We start from the raw sequence: 20,619 nt of genomic DNA, 5'->3' as shown, positions 1-20,619 counted from the left end.
GAAGGAAAATTCTGCAAGGGAGCAAAATCAGAACACCCAAAGTCTATTTCCTAAAAAAAAAAAAAAAAAAAAACAGGAAAAGACTCAGAAGTGCATATTTAGTGATGCTAAATTCAAAACTGGGTACTAGAGCCAGGCCTGGTGGCTCATATCTGTAAGCCCAACTACTCGGTTAGCTAAGATGGAAGGATCACTTAAGGCCAGGAGTTCAAGACCAGTCTGAGCAACACAGCAAGACCTCATTTCTTAAACAATAACAACAACAAAAAAAACACCTGAGTACCAGAATCTTTTATCACCATAGATTAGTTCTTCTATAATAGTAAATGTGGATAATAGCTGAGTCATAACTACTCTATCATTTACTCAGCTTTCACTGGTATTAGGTTCTTAGCTGATTTGTTCATTTAATTTTAACAGCAACCCAGATACACAGTTCTTTTCATTATCCTCATTTTATTAAAGAGAAAACTAATCCTCAAAGTGATTACATGACCTGCCTAAGGTAGGCAAATGATAAATCACAGGGGTCAAAATGCAGACCCAAGTCTGTTGCTTTTGTCTTGGTTTGCTTCCCCCAGCAGCAGACCCTGAGACACGGATGTAATCACGAGTCACTTATTCAGAAAGTGATGCCAGGAAGCACCAGTAGGTGGGCAGGGCACAGGAAGCACCAGTAGGTGAGCAGGGCACAGGAAGGCAGCCAACACGGTGCATTGTCAAGCAAGTGACGAGAGTGGACAACAGGACCTCGATTCTACTAGGAAACTCTGGGTGCCAGGATAGATAACCCACTGTTATCCCTACCTGTGGGCTGAGGGAGCTGAAGTATTTATCCACAAAGTCCCATTTGTGACTAATTGAAGGCTGCTCCCTACTCAGGCTATGTTCCCACAGCCAGAAAAAGAGCTCTTAGACAAAAAATGGCCTGCGTTTGCATTAAGAAGCTGGGCTGAGAGGGTATAGGCAGGATGTGCACAGCACTTGTTAACACTCTTAACCACTAGCTGAGTCCAGCTACTTGCTGCCAGGCCATATGTAGGACTCAGAAAGCTATAGTCCCTTGTGTAAAACTCAGTCCAGTGTGATGGCTAATGGAGCCCTATCCTGTTAGTAGCCTCAATTTCAATTCAGAATATTGAAGTTTGGCCTCTGCATTCTTGCTGGCTAAGTATTAAAAATATCTCTTTGCATTTTCTACTGTGGGCAGCTTCAGGGACATAGCCAACCCTCAGGCTGCCCCTTGTGCCATCCAGCCATTCTCCAGCCATTTCACGGCCTCAGCTACAGAGTCAGCCGCAACCAGGAACCAACACATTTGTTCTCCATGGTGATTCTGGTGCATTGAGAGGAAATGAGCAAATGATGAAGTTATTTTTCCCCAATATTTCTCGGGCTTTCATATGCAAACGAGGTACTTAGGGGTCTTGTTAAAATGCACACTCTGATTGAGCAGGTCTGGGTGGGGGCCTGAGATCCTGCATTCTGACAAGCTCCTGGGTGTTGCTGCTGCTACTGCTGCTGCTGCTGCCATGCACAACCACACTTAGAGCAGCGAGACTGCAGGCATCCTCGGTCCTCAAGTGAGTCACAAAGACTTTCTTAAGCTAGCCTCGGAGAAAAGCTGTTTCTTCAGCTTAGAGAGTTGTCATGAGGTCAGAGGTCCACGCAGGCCAAGAATTTAGAGTGGTTTAAAAAAACAGTGGAAAGGAAGAACCAAAATTCTACCAAGAGGAGGAAGAAAAAGAAGGCCAATGTTTGCCAGAAAACTCTGAGCACTACCTAGTCTGCAGAACAAGGGCTCGTGAGGTTAGGTAAAAAGTTAAACCCATAAACATGGCTTAGACTACTTTGCAAGCCATGATCTTTTATATTTCAATGTCCAACTTGGATTTCTAAACTAGGTTGCTTAATAAAGCCAGCAATTGCCTCCCTACCTTTTAATGATAATCAACTGTATTGAGCCTTCGTTGTAATGAGCCATTTACATTGACCAACCCATTTTAGCCTCATAACTACAAAATGAGGCACCTGCTACTCTTATCTCCTTTTTGACAGATGAAGAAGAAACATCTATAAAGTGGTGAAGTGACTTAGATACACAGAGCTAGTAAGAGTCAGAGCTGGTAAACTTAGGAAGTCTGACTCCAGAGTCTCCGTTTTTAAGCATGACACGCTACCTCCTTTCCTGGCCTTTTCTACCCTCTGTTTGCCCCTGGATGGTAGAGTGATGAATGTAATACTTGGTAGCCTCCATCTGCCATACACCTCTCCCAGGGCCAAGGCAGTTTTGGTTAGGTAGATGCTGCCAGCACCCACCTGACTGAGAATCCTAACCACTGGGCTCCTACACTGTTCCCCGAATCATGTCTCACCTTCGTGCATTGAGCCCCCTCATTTAGGGATCCCATCTCAGTACTTTGTCTCATTCCACAATCTCCTTCCTGAGGATCAGAATCCTATGCATTGCATCAAGCCCAGAGCCCAAGCGTATTGGACACCCTGTCCCTGGTTTCTAGGCTCTGCCTGTCCTTCATCTCATGCCTACAGAGTCAAAAGTTGCTGCAGTTACCCCCTCCCCCTGCAGGGTAAACAGGCCCTGTCCCTAGCACCTGCCTCACCCATAAGCCCAACCCAGGTCATCTGCTCTCAGCTGTCTTTTGCACTCTTCCAAGAATATCCCCTTGCTTCTTTGAACTGCCTAAGGCCGTGCAACATCTATCCACATGTTTAAAGAGCCATCCAGAAAACCTGAACCAAAGTCCTTGCACAATCTGCTTTATAAAACTTAAAGGCACCAAATTTTCAGTCAAAAATGGCCTCTGTGATCTCACGGAGAACAGACCCCATAAATGTGACTTTCAAAAAATAATTGTTTTGCTTGACAAAATTGGTCATTGTGATTTTGTTTCCGCCGAAAGGCTAAACAAGGGGGACAGTCCTCCCCACCACCATCTTAAAAGTAAGAATAATTTCTTTGTCATCATTCATAGCTATTTAAACACCCGCTACTTACTATTTCACATTTGGGCTGAATCTTGAAGGATGAAACTGCATGTCCAAAGGAATAAGAAGAGTGGATACAGAGATGGGGGTAAGGGACTAGGAACAGTAAAAAAGTAACATTCATTCATCATCCATCCATCTTTTCATTTACAAAATATGAGTGCCTCTGATAGGCAGACACAAAAATATTTTTGCTGAGCAACCCAGAGAGTAGGGAACAAAAGGGTGTCTCTAAATGCAGCTGAAAGTAGGTTTTGTGGGGCCTTGGGTGACAAAGAATAAACCACCAACCACACCAGGAGCATATGGAAAGTGGAGGCTGAGTTTCAGCCCCCATCTCGCGTTCCTGGATCCAAAGGAGAGGGAGCAGGGGCACTGAGGGGCACTGAGAAATGGGCAGTGAGCGAAGATCTCACATTAAATCTAGGCCTTTGGAAAACCCACAGCTGCACAAGAGAAGACAGCGGAGGAAGCCCTGATGTATGCAACAGTGTTGCCATTTGACAGTGAAATAAGAGGAAAGCTAAAGGTCTGGGTTTTTCCTTCAGGAAGACACACTATGAACTGTGCCCTACCTTCTTGGAAGATTCTGAGGCCCTTGCTGCCTTGTGTTGTGTTTTTTTTTTTTTCCACAAAACTGCATCTTCAGCTTTTCCAGATGCAGGAGGCTTGCTATTATTAGGGTTTTGAATGTAAGAACAGGCACAGGCTCAGGCTGGCTAAGAGCATTTGTCACCTAAGCCTGATGGTAGTTTTGGACACATAGTTGGATTATTCCAAGTATTTAGTAATTCAGTAATCCAGTTAACTATGCTGGTGAAAGGCTAGGACTGTTTTGCACTAGGCACCGGAACGTGGTCTCCACATTTTCATTTCTTATAGCTAGATATTTATAACCATCTGATAGGGTTTGGCTGTGTCCCCACCCAAATCTCATCTTGAATTGTAGCTGCCATAATTCCCATGTGTTGTGGGACGGACCTAGTGGGAGATAATTGAATTATGGGGGCGGTTTCCCCTATACTGTTCTCGTGGTAGTGAATAAGTCTCACGAGATCTAATGGTGTTATAACCGGTTTCCCCTTTCGCTTGGCTCCCACCCTCTCGTCTGCCATCATGTAAGATGTGCCTTTCCCCTTCCACCATGATTGTGAGGTCTCCCCAGCCACGTGTAGCTGTGAGTCCATTAAACCTCATTTTCTTTATAAATTACCCAGTCTCAGGTATGTCTTTATCAGTAGCATGAAAATGGACTAATACACCACCAAACCAGCTCAATCCTTTGAGTCCTCTACAAACCAAAAGAAACTTCCTTAGTGAGTCAAATTTTGTGCTGAATAACACCAAGGCATTATTAATGCTCAAATAATGGTCATTTTAAGTCCGTGGTGTGTCATTATGACTCGACAACCACACTGTACCATAGCACCGTGTGTGTGTGCCTAGATGGTGTCAAATTTATACTTTTATTTTAATTTCCATATCTCAGAATGTTCTTATTAAATCACCAAGAACAGGTTTGTTTGGAGGGCTTTTGTTTGGGGAACTTTTTTTAACAAAACTTCTGGCGTTGTTTTTTTCATCTGCAAAAAACAAAAACCTAATAGTCCTTCCCTACTTCTCAGAGGTGTCATGGGGATTAACATAATGCAAGTGTAAGTGCCTTAATAAGCATCATTATTTTAAAAAATCCCTTGCAGATGTGAGCATGCAGCTTGCTGAAACAGTAGAATCCCATAAGGCCTACAGAACATAAATCACAATCCCTTAAATCTGTGGGTTTGTAACCCACGCACTGCAGCCTTGTAGAACGACAGAGAACCAGAGGGGAACATACCAGGGGCTAAGGTGGGGCCAGAATCCAGGCCGAGCGCAGTCTTCCCCTTTCCTGTGTAGCTTCTGTGATTCTAAGAGGTCGGAGAGTTCATCCCTTGCAGGAGAAAAAAAAATGGCTAATTGATTTTCCTTCTGCTCAAGAATCCTGGTGTGTTGACCCTGGGGGGCTGTGAACTCCACCAAAAGCCACTCCCATGGCACTCTCCATTCAAGTCAAACACAACGAAGTCCCTGACTTGGAAAAGACTGGGATTCCTCTTGCTTCCCTCTGCAAAATGTATAAAACACAGCGCGGCCACTGAAAGGCTTGTTTTCATGTCTTGGGTGTTATTTTTTAAAATGGAGAAAAGCTTCTCTTCAGGACTCGTGGTGTTCATTTTAAAATTCTGGATTAATCCATTGTGTGTATGTGACCTTTTTGGTGCAAAAACAACACAGTGGGCTCTGAATTTACATATTTTTTCCAAATCTTAGAATATTCATTTTAAAATGACTAATTTAGTTTACTTGGGTTTAGTTTTTATTCCAGTGGCGTCGGAGCCACATTTACCATCTATCATTTCTACACAAAAACTTATAAATTCCAAGTCCCAAAGGGAAAACATTCTTAACAGGAATGCTTTTATTCACCATCTCTTTATTCCATTCAGAGGATTTGGTTATAGATGATGAATAATAGTATAAAAGATTATAGACACAATAAATAAAAGATTATAGGAAAGGAAGACTGGTTCTCCAAGTCGCAAGGTTTTCTTCAATATTTTAGGAACTCTGACTAAAAGCAAAAGTGAAAAGAAGATACCCAAATAGGTAAAAGTTTATTAACTGAAAATTTCAAAACAAGAAAGCCGCTTTTTGTTTCCTTGGCTGCCATCTAGTGGTTAATAACGTACGCTAAAACACGCTCTTGGGAACGTTAAAAAATATCTGCTCTTGTTTAAAACAAAACAAAAGATACCATCAATTTTTGAAAATATATTGCAGGTAGGAGATATTTATCTTTTCTAGTAATTCTCATTTCTATCCACAAGTGGCATTTCCTTGCCTGTCTCCTAGTCTACGTTCTTTCTCCAGGAAAAGAACATTGATGCAATCATTAGATAATGATTGAGCCTAGTAGAGTGTACTAAGACTAGGGCGAGAAGGATGAGGACGAGGTCCCTGACTTCATGGAAGAGAGACATGAAAGCAAAAAACGAACATCATGATGAGTGCTTAAAAAAGAATAGACAAGTCGGGAGGGACACCAAGGAGGAAGCCCTTCACTCTGTTCCGTATTATTGACGAGAAGAGTTTGGGTTAAGACTTCAGTGATGAGTGAGCATTCTCCAGACAGACAAGAGGGAAAAAAGCATGGAGGAGAATCAGGAGGCTGTGTTGGGGGATGCTGACAATCTATGTCAGAAAGACAGGCAGACGCTAGATCAGGAAGGGCCATTCGAGATTGTATTAGGCAACTATTACTGGAACAAACCTCAGTTGCCAATAATAGCAAGTATTTCTCACTGGAGACTGCAGGTGAGCTGGGGTAACCATGCCCTACGTGCCATTAATCCTCTCCCAGGGCCAACCTGAGACCAGGGGGCTAGGCTGGGCGTTTTCTTTTTCTGTCACTAGCAGAAGCACAAGGGAAAGAGTAGAAATGCATAAGACCTCTTCAGATCTAGGTTTGGAACTAGCAAACTGTCTCTTCTCTGTATTCCGTTAGCCAAAGCAAGTTACCTGGCTGAACCCAAGCCAAGGGGCAGGGAGACGTTCTCCACCGGTGAAAGGGAAGGACTGCAAAGTCACAGAAGAAGGAACTCAAATGAGGTGGAAAATGGGCCAGGAATGTAGTCTGCAGCAAGTTCCATCTTGGAAATGAGTTTGAGGTTCCCATATTTGTCTAAAAAATGCTTAGAAAAACATTATATCGATCAAAGTAGAGGTCTGGCTTTGCATTATGGGTTCCAGACCCCAGGGATACTGAGCATACAAACGTCTGGGCCCTGACCCACACCAACTGATTCAAAATCTCTGAGTAGAAATTTCGAGAATCTGCATTTTAACTGGTTACCCAGATGATTATTTCTATTCATCCTGAAGGTTGAGAACCACTGGAAGATTAATGAGAAAATAGAAAAAAAAAAAGTCAAGGAAAAACATAAAAGGAAAATGGGTTAAAAGAGGAAATAGTGCTCACGAAGAATACTAGAAATAGTGGGAAAAGGAACAAGAAAAACTAAAGAGAAATGATGTCCAGATGGCAGAGGGAAGAAGCTTAAAAGACAAGTGTGTTTTGAATTGTGTCAGATGCTGCCCACAGGTCAAATAGAACAAGAACTGAAGAAAGCCCTGTAAATTTGTCAATTAGGTAATATTATGTGAAAAGAACACAATAGTGATGCCAGGATATCATGAGGCCTGTTTTGCAGATAAAAAGAGAAAAAAGGAAAGTGGCATGAAATAAAACAAAGATCCACCATTCTTCCAATTCTTCTTTCGCGGGTCCTTACGATCTTGGTGAAATTGATTAATTCCACATTTAAACTGACAAAGCACCTAAAAAGTTAGTTTCTGGCTAATGATTAAAGAAAGGAAAGGAAAATGACCTTTTTTTTTTTGTATCTGTTGGTTCTGATAACATGCCAGATATTATTGGTAGCATATTGATAGCATACTATATCTAATACCTAAGGCTTTATATATTTGTATAAAGAATTATTCCCTTAATTCTTCATTATTTCATTACATATTTCCTTTATTTTTCCATTATTTATATGATGTTTTCTTAGGGAGGTTAAAGGAAGTCAAATAGTGCATTAACACTACTGTTTGGATTCCCAAGAGATCTTGCTAGTATGCAGCATCTTATTCACGTCACACGCTTTTTCTGAATTTCAGGACCCGATATCCAGTCTCTAGTGGGTGGATGCTGAGGACAGCTTGGAAGGTGCCAATGCTAACAGGGGCCTCTCAGAGATGAGGTTCTGATATTGCACTATCAAATTCTGACTTGTCCTATCCCACTCCAATTCACAGGAAGTCACCTTTATTTAAATGTGGTTTGCTTAAATGTACTTGATAATTAAAAAGAAATATACACACACACAAATATATTCACAACTCTATTTCAAAGAACTATCTTGTGGCCTCATTGAGTGTGGCAGAGTTGCAGTGTGAAAAAGTTAATGCAGCCACTAATGCATTCACACAGTTTGAGGGAAGCCCTAAAACAGATCCAAGCACACACTGGAGACTCAAAGACAAAGCTGAAGGGCTCTCCGTTGAGACCAAGAACTGCAGCTAACTTGAGCCTAGACCAGTGAGTGATAAGCCAATGCACATCCGCTTCTTGAGAGCTTTGTCTATAGTGGTCAAAACCAGTACTGACTATGCAGCTTTAAATTTATCTTTTTTTTTTTTTTTACTCTGAGACAGAGTCTCTCTCTGTCACCCAGGCTGAAGTGCAGTGGTGTGATCTCGGCTCACTGCAACATCCGTCTCCTGGGTTCAAGCAATTCTCCTGTCTCAGCCTCCCAAGTAGCTGGGATTACAGGCGACTACCACCACACCCACTTAATTTTTTGTATTTTTAGTAAAGACTGGGTTTCACCGTGTTGGTCCCGAACTCCTGACCTCAAAGATTTATCTTTGCTAGATGTCACCTTTTGTGAGCATTTTAAATGGTGTTTCTAATGCCTGGTGAACATTGCGTAACAGTCAAGCCAGCAGTTAAGTAGCATCTCCACCTTTTAAAATAAGATTGGATTCTGGACCTAAAGTATTTCAGTTTCAGCTTCTCAAAAAAGGGAAAGCTTAGGAAATGCAAAAAATACACAGTAGAAATACAATCAATCTAAAAAATATGCCCATAAATCTCGGCCATTTATTTCTTGCTGGGCTGAAAAGTTAAAAACAAAATAATACACACACATGTACATACATACCAAACAGCTAGGTTGGTAGGCAAGTTCTTCCAAATGACCTCTCAACCCAAACCCAGTCATCTACCTCTGATAGCAGATAAATGAATTGTCACTATTGATTATATTTGACATTAGAAGTTAACAAGATTATTCTGCCGAACATTCATCCTCCCTTGTTCTACATCACCATTTCATTCAAGAAGAAGGGACAGTGGCTTTCACATAAGGCAGCAAAGGGTAGTGTTACAAATATGGATTACAGTACATGGGTTCGAATCCTGGTTCTGTTGCTTATGATAGACCTCAGGCAGTTTACTCAACTCCTCTGTGTCTCAGTTTCCTGAACCACAGAATGGAAATGCTACTAGTACTTCCTCCAGATGGTTCTTATGAGGATTAAATGAGGTATGACAAAAACTGAGCTTAGAAGGGTGCCTGGCACACAGATAGAGCTCAATAACTGTGAGCTATTATTGTGTTCAGAGATCTCCAAATATTCTGAAAAAGAGGCTTAATCATCCCACTGCTTTAAAGTGTTGAAACTTCTAAGGTTGGGGCATGTCAGAAATCAAGGCTCAAAGTGTAGGAAGCGAGACCCATGCACACTCAGCTGAACTCTTAACATGCTCATGTCTACACGATTGATGAGTGGTGTTATGTCTCTCAGAGTTCATTGCAGCCTGCAACAAAGCTTAGACCTAAGAGATGCATTTAACGTAGGATTCCAATCTCTCTAAGGCAGGCAGGGAGAGCCTTTAAGAGCCTGGGAAACCATGCCCCACTGGTGAGAGTTTACTCTGCCTACTTGTACAAATCCGGCTATTTGTCTTGTCTAAGTTCTACTGAAAGATAGACCTCTCTCTCTCTCTCCCTAAGGGTTCTCTCATTCTGAATTTGTTCTCTGAAAGTTTAGGTCTGAGTGTGAACATAAAACATCTGGAAAAAGAAAGTAGAAAAGGAAAAGTAAGCCCTTTCGTGACTCAATTTCTTTTTTGGTATTATTTAAAGACACACAAAGCCTAGAGAAGCTCCTGAGAGATGCTGTCATCTATGGCCAGCCTCGAACCCGCAGAGCTTGGAAAAAGATTCTCATCTTGGTGGAGGGTGTCTACAGGTATGTGAATAACAGGACACATTTTACGACGCAGAGGCCTGCAGCAAGCTGACCTTTCCTAGCTAAACAGAGAAATGACTTAGAATTGGTTATTACACAGGGACCTGAGACAGAGCCACCAATGGGAGCTGTCAGACGTGGGTCATCCGTCTTTCTGATGACTCTATATATGGCAGAGCAGCTTGGAGGCTAGCCCGCTTGTGAAGGCTTCCTCAGAAATATCCTCACAAGGCATTGCTAACTTGAGTTGATTCTTTCCACTACCTTTGACTGCCCCAGAGTTTCAAAGGCGTTTTGCAGCTGGGTTATTCAAGATCAAAACACTCCTTGCCTTTATGACTGGTAGAAATTGTTGATGGGTGGCCCGGATGCCCCTACCTGGACAGCACGCCCAACCCCCAGCTGCTTGCTGAACTTGGTTAGTGATTGCCGTCAGAATACAAAAGATCTGCCTGTTTTCCTCAAGGCAGGAGTAACCTGGAGTGCAATTCTTGTTCCAGAGCCAGCGGGTAGGAGTGGGCTGATGTCTAGTCCATAAGCCAAGGAGACATTATTTCAGAGTGCCCAATCCTAAATCAATTCTCAAACAATCCTGACATTAGATAAATTGAGGGAGATATCTCCTATAATGATAGAAAAGTGAAAAATATTAAAAGGAAGGAAGTGAAGGCTGTTTAGCTTTAAGACAAGGAAGAGTGTGGCTACAAAGGAGACTTGAGAACAGACATAGGATTTCTCTCAGCCCACTAATCTCATTAGTCCCTGAGTGTACATTTTTCCTGCTACATGAGTGGATAATGAACAGCAGCAGAAGTGTGCCTTTATTCCTTTTAAGAAAAAAGAAAAGTGAATTCTCCGAACTCTAAAATAATAATAATAATAATAATAAATAATAATAATAGGCTTGGGTTCATTTTATTTTTAATATTTTTAACCCAGTACTTACTGCCCCCATGGCTAGGGTTCTGGATGTTTCCAGTCCCACCGTGGGAAATGCAAAGTTTGCATTTCCAGTTTCTCCTAGCTCACTTTCTGCATCACCTACCAGTACCTCCTCCAGCCAGCCCAGAGAGTATGTACTGTTGATGAAGTCTTTGGGAGCCCTCTAGACACAGTAGTTCTCCAGGGTGAGCTTGTCCTTGCCCCAGCCTAGGCACATTTGGCAATTTTCAGTCATTATAACTGCAGTAGTGTGTGACTGGCATATGGTGGACAGAGGCCAGGGATGCTGCTAAGCATCCTACGATGCACGGGACAGCCCCTACAACACAGTTATCTAGCTCAAAATGCTGACAGTGCCAAGGCTGAGAAAACCTGTTCTGGTATAACTGACAACTCGTAGGCCCTAACTTGCAATTTTAAGAAATAATCTCATATTGACTCTGGGCTGTCGTAACCTCAAGCGTGGATCTTTTTCCCTGTGTGATTTGTGCCTGCTGCCAGCCTGGGAGGGGAGCAAACAGCCCTTATCTAAACACCTGTCATTCAGGCCTAGATTCGTGGGAACACAGATCAGCTGAGAGAGAGTAGACTGGGCATCTCCTTTAAGCAGAGTAAACAAAACCCAGTTGCAAATAAACAGAACTTGGCTCCAGTAAAGGAAAGTTAGGTCTTAACCACTTTGATCATGGCTGAAATTAAGTAGACCACCAGCATTTTACTGGCCAATATTCCCATCAGCTACACAGAGAAACCACTCCAGTAGCAGGGCTTGTTAGTGGCCATGCCAGGCCTGCATCCCACCACTTCAGAAGGACAAGGGAGCCAGGTGTGGACTTCCAGCTCCAAGCCAGAGTGGCACCAAACTACAATTTTGGTTGCACTAGCAATAGTGACTGCTCAGTTACCTATTGCCATATAACAAACCACCCAAAGCATAATGGTTTACACAGCAATGACTGATTATTTCCCACGCTACCGTGGGTTGTGTGGACCAACTAGGGAGTTCTTCTACTCCATATGGCTTTGGTTGGAGGCCACTCATGGAGGCCACTTCATTCAGCTGACAGTTTTTCTGGGGCTGGAACATCCAAAATGACCCCACTTGCACATCTGGCCCTCGGTACTGGCTCTCGCCTGGAGTGCCATGCTCTGTTCCACATAGATAGTCTTTCTCTGTAGATAGTCTCTTCTCATTCTGTAGTCTAGCCAGAACTCCCTTTCAACGTGGTGCTGGCTTGCAACAGAGCAAAAGCAAAGGCTGCCAGCACTGGGACATTATCACTTCTGCCCTGACCCATTGGCTCAAGCGCATCATGAGGCCAGCCCTGATTCAAAAGAAGGTGAAATAGACCCTACCCCCTGATGGAGGATCCACGCGTATGTATAAGGATGGGAAGCTTTCCAGGCAGCCATCTTTGGAAGCCATCCACCACACTGGCTCAATCAACCTGGTGATGACACAGAGTGAAGTCCCTACTTTCCATGAATTTTCCTTCACAAGAAGGTTCCTTTCATTTCACCCACACAGGAATGTTGACTTTAAATGAGACCAAGATCTAAAATGACACATTCACAGACAGGAAACAGGGCATCTCTTTGACAAGCCTCAATAGCTCTTGGGGGCTTCAATTTCCTCATCTGTAAAATAAAGATAGCCTAGAGTTGAGTTCTACAGCCTTAAACCTCAAAGGAAAAGCCTTTAAACAGGTGTTCTACTTTGCAAGTATCACCAGATATGTCCCATAAGGCCAGGTGCAGTGGCTCATGCCTGTAATCCTATCACTTTGGGAGACCAAGGCAGGTGGATCACTTGAGGTCAGGAGTTCGAGACCAGCCTAGCCAACAGGGTGAAACCCCACCTCTACTAAAAATACAAAAATTAGCCAGGTGTGGTGGTGCACTCCCATAATCCCAGTTACTGAGGAGGCTAAGGCACAAGAATCACTTGAACCTGGGAGGCGTAGGTTGCAGTGAGCCGAGATCATGCCACTGCACTCCAGCCTGGGAGACAGAGAGAGACTCCGTCTCAACAACAACAAAAATTAATTCCCGTAGGATTTTCCAAAGGAGGGTTAGGAATGTGAAGTCAATAGTTCACAAATGCACTCCCACTTTTCAGAGGTATATTAGGAATGCGTATCTTGTTGATACCTACACAAAGCCTCCTTTGAATTTAAACTTCCAGATTTTTTTCTCTTGCTTGTGGTCTGCCACCCTGGGTAAAGTACCCCCACATACATCACCACGGAGCCCACATACATCAATTTTTTCATAACCCCCAAAGGGAGCAATCAGCCAAATCAGAAAGTTTCAGGGAGACATCAAGATAGAAAAGGTGGGATACCCAGTCTGAGAAGTCAGACAACTCCACAAAACTAATAATAACAATGTCACCATTCATAGGTATTATTATTCATATGTAGAATATAGAGGAGTCAGGATTTGGAGGCAGGCCTGGGATCTAGGTTCAAATCCTGGCATCACCACCTACATCTGTGTGGCCTCCATAGGGTACTTTGGTAATAGTAAGTATTCAATGAGGTCATATAAACTAGTGTTGGCAGGGGCCCAGCCCATAGAAAGCTCACGACCAAGAGTGGCTGTCTTTATTGTCACACTGACTTTCAGTCTGAGAAGCTGCAACTCAGAAAACAATAAGTCATCTATGTTGCAAGGCTGTTTGCTCTTCTTCCATCCAGAAAGTGGATGTTAGAGAACAAAACTCACACTGACCATGTGTCTACTCCTTGTTAAACATTCCCCATGTGCAACCTTGAGTAGGCCTCCGAGTATTCCTGAAGTTATTGTGAATATGAAGAAATTGAGGCTCAGAGGCTTAGATAACTTGCCCCAGGACAAATAACTGAGTTGAGGCAGAGCTGGGATTAAAACCAGGTGGCCCTGATGGGACAAAGGCTCAATGTAAATAGAAGAGTCAGCCCATGTGTCCACATCCAATGAAGTAAATATGGAAAATGCAAGATCACCCATTTGACCTTTACCATTAATCTATGTAGGCCTCAGTTTCTTCATCTGTAACACAGGGGCATTGAAACTTAAAATCCAAAGTTTCAGGAATGCATGATTTCAGGTTTAAAACTAATATAGTATTATTTCAGTGTTCCGATCTGTATGTTTTCATTAAGTATCGTTTTAAAATCACATTTTCTAATTTCATGTCTCTGAGAAGTCTAGATCCCTTATCAACTCATAGTGGTTGAGAATCTCAAAATTATTCAAAAATATCCTTGAGGTGTGGTGTCCCGAATAACCTGGGACATAAACTAGCATAGCTGGAGCACTAACTTTCAAAATAAAATTAATCAAGGAATAATAGTCAGCTCTTCTAAAACAAATACATATATAAACATATGCACATATGCTGTAGCCTCAGAATACCATTTACTTTAAGAATGTAAGCTATTCTCCTATGCTCAAAATAATGTAAATTTAAGGATTGAGAACTTCAGTGGAAAACTCTCACCTGTATCGCTAAGGTTTAAACAAATAAAGAAAAGAATAAGAAAACATTCGTTACTTTATTTTTAATTGATCTTAACTTTCTTTTTCTCTCCTTCCACCTTGCTTTCTTGTTTTGAGTTATACTTTGGGCCCACCAAGGAGATTTTTCCACCATGTGAGTTAGCTAGCCAGTGGTTTAATTCTCCAACTGCCAGTGGCTAATATGGTTTATATGTGGAGGGAAAAGTGGTGAGAGGGAGATTTCAAAAAGGAGGCTTGTCACTTAGCTAATACATTATGTAATAGAAAAGATATAAAGGAATTATTCACTGGCTTGCTGGTTAAGAATAATTCAAGTCCCTGCACAGAGCTTCAAATTAACTCGTGGAATTATCTTTACCTACAGTTGTGTTTTAGTTGTTTTTCTTCTATTGAAGTCAAAAGAAAAACACAACCTTCCATTCAGGAAGAAAGAATAAAATGCTGTTCTTGTTTTCTGTATCATTTTTGGCACTGTTTTTTGACAGCAATTCATGGGAATAACATAGATAGCCTTTTTACGCATGCTCTAGACTCAATATCCCACTATAGGAAAAGGCTCAATTCAAATTTGATCACATCGTGAAAATGAAAACTTAGCGTGGGTGAATATAACTCTATAAAAGCTGAGTTCTCCCTAGGACTCTGTGTGTGCCCTGCATTAACTCCAGAAGTCAGCAGTATTGTAGAGTCATTAATCTTAGAGGAAGAAATATAAACCAGGTGGGCAGGCTCCTCACATCAGCTAGACCAGCTCCATGGAAGGATGGTTAATTAGCTGCCCGCAGTGTCTACAAACACTGTGGACCATTAACTTTGGCTTCTGTCAAATTCAGTTCCAGAACAAAAAAATGGCTATTTGTGGCTCGTCAGGTTTTTTGGCATATTTGTGTTACCAACTTATAACATTTTAAAGAGAAGAAAACTCTAGATTTCTGAGGACCTGCAGCCATTTATTATGTATGACATCCAGCATGACACCCACATGCCTCGCTCCTATAAGATTCAACACAGAACATTGTCAAGGGCTCCCAGTTTCCCAAGTTAGGACTCATTGCAACCATTTCCTCCTAAGCTCCTCCTCCTAAGGACCATAACGATTCACTAAATGCCCATCATGGATCAGGTAGTTTACAAGCATGATTTCAAGTGATTGTTATAAAGACCCTGTGAAGAGGGGCCCATCGTCCTGTTTGTATTGCATATGAGGAAACTGAAGCACAGAACATCATGCACATTGCCCAGGTTCACAGTTAGTAAGCTTAGGCAGCCGAATGGCCAGACTGTCTTCCCCTCAATGGAAACAATTTTAACAAGCAATTAATTTAAGAACATGTTGGAATTAACTCACAAACTCACATAAGAAAAGACAACTCTATTTGGCCTTTATTTCATGAAAATCTGAACTCGGCCATCAAAAACCACCTTGTGGAACACACAAACGCTGCACCCAACGATCATGATACTCTCTCCAAACCAACACCCGTCGGTCTGGGTAACTGTGCACACAGCCAGCTGGACTGTTTTGACTGAATCGACCTAACACTTAAGCTTATTTTTTAATACATTAAATTTAATCTAATAAATAATTAGGGGAAAAAGGAGAAGTTCAACTCTGTTTGATTCAATGAATTAGCTCTTGAACTAACCTAAACGGTTGTTTGAATTGTTTGACAAGTTCCTTTGTGCGGTGAGTGCGTCTGTGTGTTTTTGCACAACTTGCCTGTCAATGCAGTCAAAACTGTGTGCAGCACAGACACAGCTTGCAAAGTGTTCTGAGAACTGATTACTGTCAGATTTTTTTAATCCATTGAGTCCCAGAGGTGCCATGTAAATGGAAATTTTAATTTTATTTATTCATAGACTACATTTTTTTCCCTTTGTGCCGGAGGACGTAGCAAAGCTTCCCAGGAGGATCTTTGTTAATTTAGAGCATTTCTGTCTGTGCCCTAGAGTGGAAGTTTCTATCGTGTATCTGCCCCAGATCACAGGACTTGAAGTGCTTTTGCAACTTAAAATGTCGTGAAAAATAAAACACTTAGGGCTAAAACAAAAGAGTTCATCTACAGCAGTGGCCCTCTATGTGTGGTCCCCAACCATTGCAGCATCTCCTGGGAGCTGGCAAAAATGCACATTCTCAGCCCACCCAATACCGACTGAGTCAGAAACTCTGGGGCAGGAGTCTAGCAATCTGTGTTTTAACAAATGCTTCAGAGGATTCTGATGTTCACTGAACTTTCTGTTCCTCTGCCCTAACGGAACAGAAAGAGGAGACACCTCAGTCTTTGACTTGAAGTGGGTATTGAACAAGAGGTCTGAAAGACTTCCTATTGTACTTTAATTAACATTATGATGTCTTAAATAAAGTTCTGTGTCTTTTTAATTCCCTCTTTTAACCTATGGCAATTCAAGTACCAAATTTAAGTCAAACGGACCTGGCCAAAAAGGCAATGCCAGGCTGATAAAGGGAATGACTATAGGGTAATTTAATCAATTCTAGCAGAATATCTAGAATCCAGAATGGTCAGTCTAGTTACACCAGTCGGCTTTACGAATAAATTGGATCAATAACGCAGTGAGCTGATTGTTTGCTTGGGAATTAGCTGAAACCAAAAGCACTTAAATCCATTGAATGTAAATGATTTTATCCAAGTAGCATAGAAATGCCCAAGTGGCCTTATAAGATTGAGAGGGTTGTCTCAGCCAAATAAAACATGCCTTCAGAACAAAGGAATGGCATGTGTTGGGGAAGACTGTCTATGCTGTATGATGGGGAAACTGACAGCGCTTCCCAGGAGGGTATTTGTTAGTTATGAGCATTTCTCCTTCTGCCCTAGCATGGAAGGTTCCATCGTGCATCTGCCCCAGATCATAGCTCTAAAGAAGAAATACAAGGCTTACCTCTACGTAGATGAAGCTCACAGTATTGGGGCCGTGGGCCCAACCGGCCGGGGTGTCACGGAGTTCTTTGGACTAGACCCTCATGAAGTTGATGTGCTCATGGGCACATTCACCAAAAGCTTTGGAGCTTCAGGAGGTTACATAGCTGGAAGGAAGGTAAGAGAGGGACTGCTTGTGTCTGTTTAAAACCTGAGCGCCCTGGGGATGCCGTGTATAGGGCTTCTCTGAATTTCATGAAAGCTTCAACTCAGTTCGCCACACCTCAGCTGATCACTCCAGCCTGGCTACAGTGGGTTCACAGCCAGATAAGGCCCAGAATGTCGAGGAGCTCTCCCTCGAATAGTGAAGAGAAGCATGTGGTGAGTAATCACACTATAATGAAATGGCAACACTGGCCGTGTACATAAGATGCAAAGTACCAGGGAGAGGAATAATTAACTCTGTTAAGTAGCATCCAGGACATGGTTTAGAATGAATGTCCATCTGGTAGACAAATAATGGAGGGCCATATTTAACACACAGAGAGAATAATGTATACCAAGCCAGAAGTGATAAGAGATGTTCTGAAAACTATAAGCATTAAAAAACGCAAAGAAGGTAATAGCAACAGTAGGCAATGTTAGTTATTAGGGAGCCTGACCCTATGCTACAAGTTGTAGGTTTTGTGGCAGGAATGTACTTTTAAGAAATTTTCTCTGCAAAAAAAATTTCTTTCCATAATGTTGCATAAACCATAGGTCAAATCCTGCCATTCTCCAGTATCTTATCAATATGACTTAAAAATTCTGATCTGCTGGGATTAGACTGTTAAGTGAGTCTTGGCCCTGTCATTCTAGTGCCAATATCACCAAGAGGTTTGTGAAAAGAAAACAATAAATATTTGAGAGAAATTTAAAAGGAGGGAAAGGAAAGGGACAAAGACACTCCAATATTCAAACCTGGGTTTAAGAGATAAAGGAGCCAGTTATCTGACCAATGAGAGGACAGCCTTGTCCAACTTCTGACACCTGTCTCAGACAAACCTACACCTGTCCCAAACAGCCAGTGTGACAGTGACGTTGGCTCAGCCTAGGATGCCACACCAGACCCAAAACCAGTGCAAGCAAGTGGTATCAACAAAAATCCCCACTTTCTTACCTATTGTGATGAACAGGAGCAAGAGTTCAGACTTCTGGTAAACCAGTTAGACAAACCAAGAAGTGCAGCAGAAAACAGTCCTCTCATTGAAAGCTCATGTTTTAAAACAACAGATTTAATTCTGGCCACTGGCTCTGCCATGAAATGCACAGATGCTTAAAATGTTCAGAGTTTTAAGTGGCCTTTACCCTTCAATAAGCACTGCTTTCTTTCGGGCTCAAAGCATTGTTTTTCATCCCCTCTTCACTGGCCTGTGGGAATTAGCTAGGTAATGCTAAAACCATCGGGAATGCCCAGGAGCTTACAAAATTCAGCTAAATCTGGTGAAAGGTTAAATGCTCCCTTCCCAGACTGTCGAAGCAGTAGGATCAGAGGGTCTCAAATTTAGGAGCTCCCTGATCCTGGCTACGTTGCTCTGTGAGCTTGTGGTTTTGTGATTACTTTAGCAGCAGTTCTGAACTACAAAATTTTTAACGAAGCATAACTCTACTTCCTGAACCAAAGGCACCTGAATAAACCGAAGCAAGCCAATTCTCGAAATGTTGTCAAATTTGGTGGATGTCACATTCTTCTCCCTAGAATAGCTTCATTTGATACCCACTTTAAACAAAGGCTCGCGACTAGCAGAAGTAAAGACCAGTTCACCACGATTCTCTCTCATGCTCTCCATTCTGATGTCAGCTAGAGTATTTTTAAGATGTAGGCGTTCTTGCCCACACAATTTCTATTCATTTGGCGTAGATACTGAGCAATTGTGAAAATTACCATTATTTACATTAATCTGGATGCAGAAAAAGTATGTACATCTGTTCATTTTCTTATCTTTTAAAATGCTCATTTTATGCATATTTGGATCCAGAGGGTCGCATTGTTCATTCCCTCTCCTCTCCCTCCTTTTTCCTCCCCACCCCCTCCTTTTTCCTCCCCACCTTTCTGTCTTCTCTTCCCTTCATGTTACACTGCAGTGTCTAAATTTACCACTAGATGGCAGCAAGAATTAGAGCGTGTCTGGCAGAGATTCGTTAGCCTACGCTGAGATCTACTACCCTAAAACAGCGAGATGCAAAACCTTGAAAACATAGGGGCCGTTTCCAAGACCTGGGCGGTGAGCAGGAGGGCACTTGAGAAAATGCATGTATCCCTGATGACTTAAAAATCAGTCAGATACACACCTGTGTGGAATGATTTTGGTCAGACTGTGATAAACGTGGGTAAACTGGCTTCCTTTCGGCTTAATGAGCCCATGATTTAGTGGAACTTATGTATCTGTTCCTTTGTACCTTTAATTCTTTTTAATGATGTTAATTTTTCATTATGTATAATTTCAAGTCAAATCATATATTTTATTCCTATGAACTTTAGGTAATTTTGTGAAGAATTTTTACTTTGAGTCTGTTTAAATTATGCTTTAAATTAGGATTGGGCAAATACCAAAGATTTTTGTTTGAAAAAACTAATTCTACTAGTATGTTTAAATAATTAGAGTAGTTTTCAAACTCTGATAACTGTACTGTAAGACAGATAGGTAGATAGATAGATAATTGATAGACAGATGAATAATCTCCCAGATACTTTGCCATATATCTCAAATTAGGGGATTATTGCAAAAGAGCTAGGATTCTAAACCAATGTATACAAAAGCAACAAAATTGAACATTAAAAAAGTTAAAGTACACACATTGAGACTTGCTGTTTTTCTGAAACTGTATATAATTTCAATTTCACTGTTGTCATAGGGTTCTCAGTAAACCCTGAAATTTGAAAATAATCAGTTAGCTCCAAAAATCTAGAAAAAAAGATAAAAACATCTGGCTCTTAACTCTCTTTTTAAATGACGTTAATATTGGTGTAGAGGGGCTGCATTCCCAATAACAGTGTCTAGGAGGCTCTGGAAATCTTTATGGAACGGGTCAAGGTCAGAGCTTTATATATTAGCAACCAGATGAGACATACAATGAAACGTATTTGGAAACAAGGAGAAAAAAATGGTTTAGTATGACGATACTACCAGAGAAAAGAGAGGTTTTGTTTTGATCTCAGAGCCTTTTCCTCACAAAGTGTCCTACAAATTCCCCTCTGCTAATGAGAGGTTGCCGCCAGGCTGTGATCCCCACTTTCCACCTCGAGGAAACTGCTAACAGTCTGTCCAGAGCCAGCAGAGTTTTGCTGTTTTGCTCACTTTAAGTTTGGAGCCACTATAGATGCACAGTGAACAGCTTAACTTGGAGGAGTCTGTCCTTTCAAGACCTTCCTGTTGAAATTCCAGATCACTAC

The 20,619-nt window shown here is 41.8% G+C and overlaps 1 protein-coding gene across 7 annotated transcripts in view; it reads left to right on the top strand.

Annotated features, from left to right (window-relative positions):
- The window catches only part of SPTLC3 (serine palmitoyltransferase long chain base subunit 3), a 171,557-nt gene that overhangs the window by 100,542 nt on the left and 50,396 nt on the right, over nt 1-20,619 (top strand). For all 7 annotated transcript variants that reach the window (XM_058433216.1, XM_058433217.1, XM_058433213.1 and 4 more), the window contains 2 exons: nt 9,759-9,864; nt 17,145-17,364. In XM_058433216.1, coding sequence (XP_058289199.1) covers nt 9,759-9,864; nt 17,145-17,364 — 326 coding nt within the window. The remainder of the gene's footprint in view (nt 1-9,758; nt 9,865-17,144; nt 17,365-20,619) is intronic.

The sequence above is a fragment of the Hylobates moloch genome, unplaced genomic scaffold (genome assembly GCF_009828535.3).
Source record: "Hylobates moloch isolate HMO894 unplaced genomic scaffold, HMol_V3 SCAFFOLD_21, whole genome shotgun sequence".
Taxonomy (NCBI): Eukaryota; Metazoa; Chordata; class Mammalia; order Primates; family Hylobatidae; genus Hylobates; species Hylobates moloch.
This window is presented reverse-complemented; position numbering and strand designations above follow the sequence as displayed.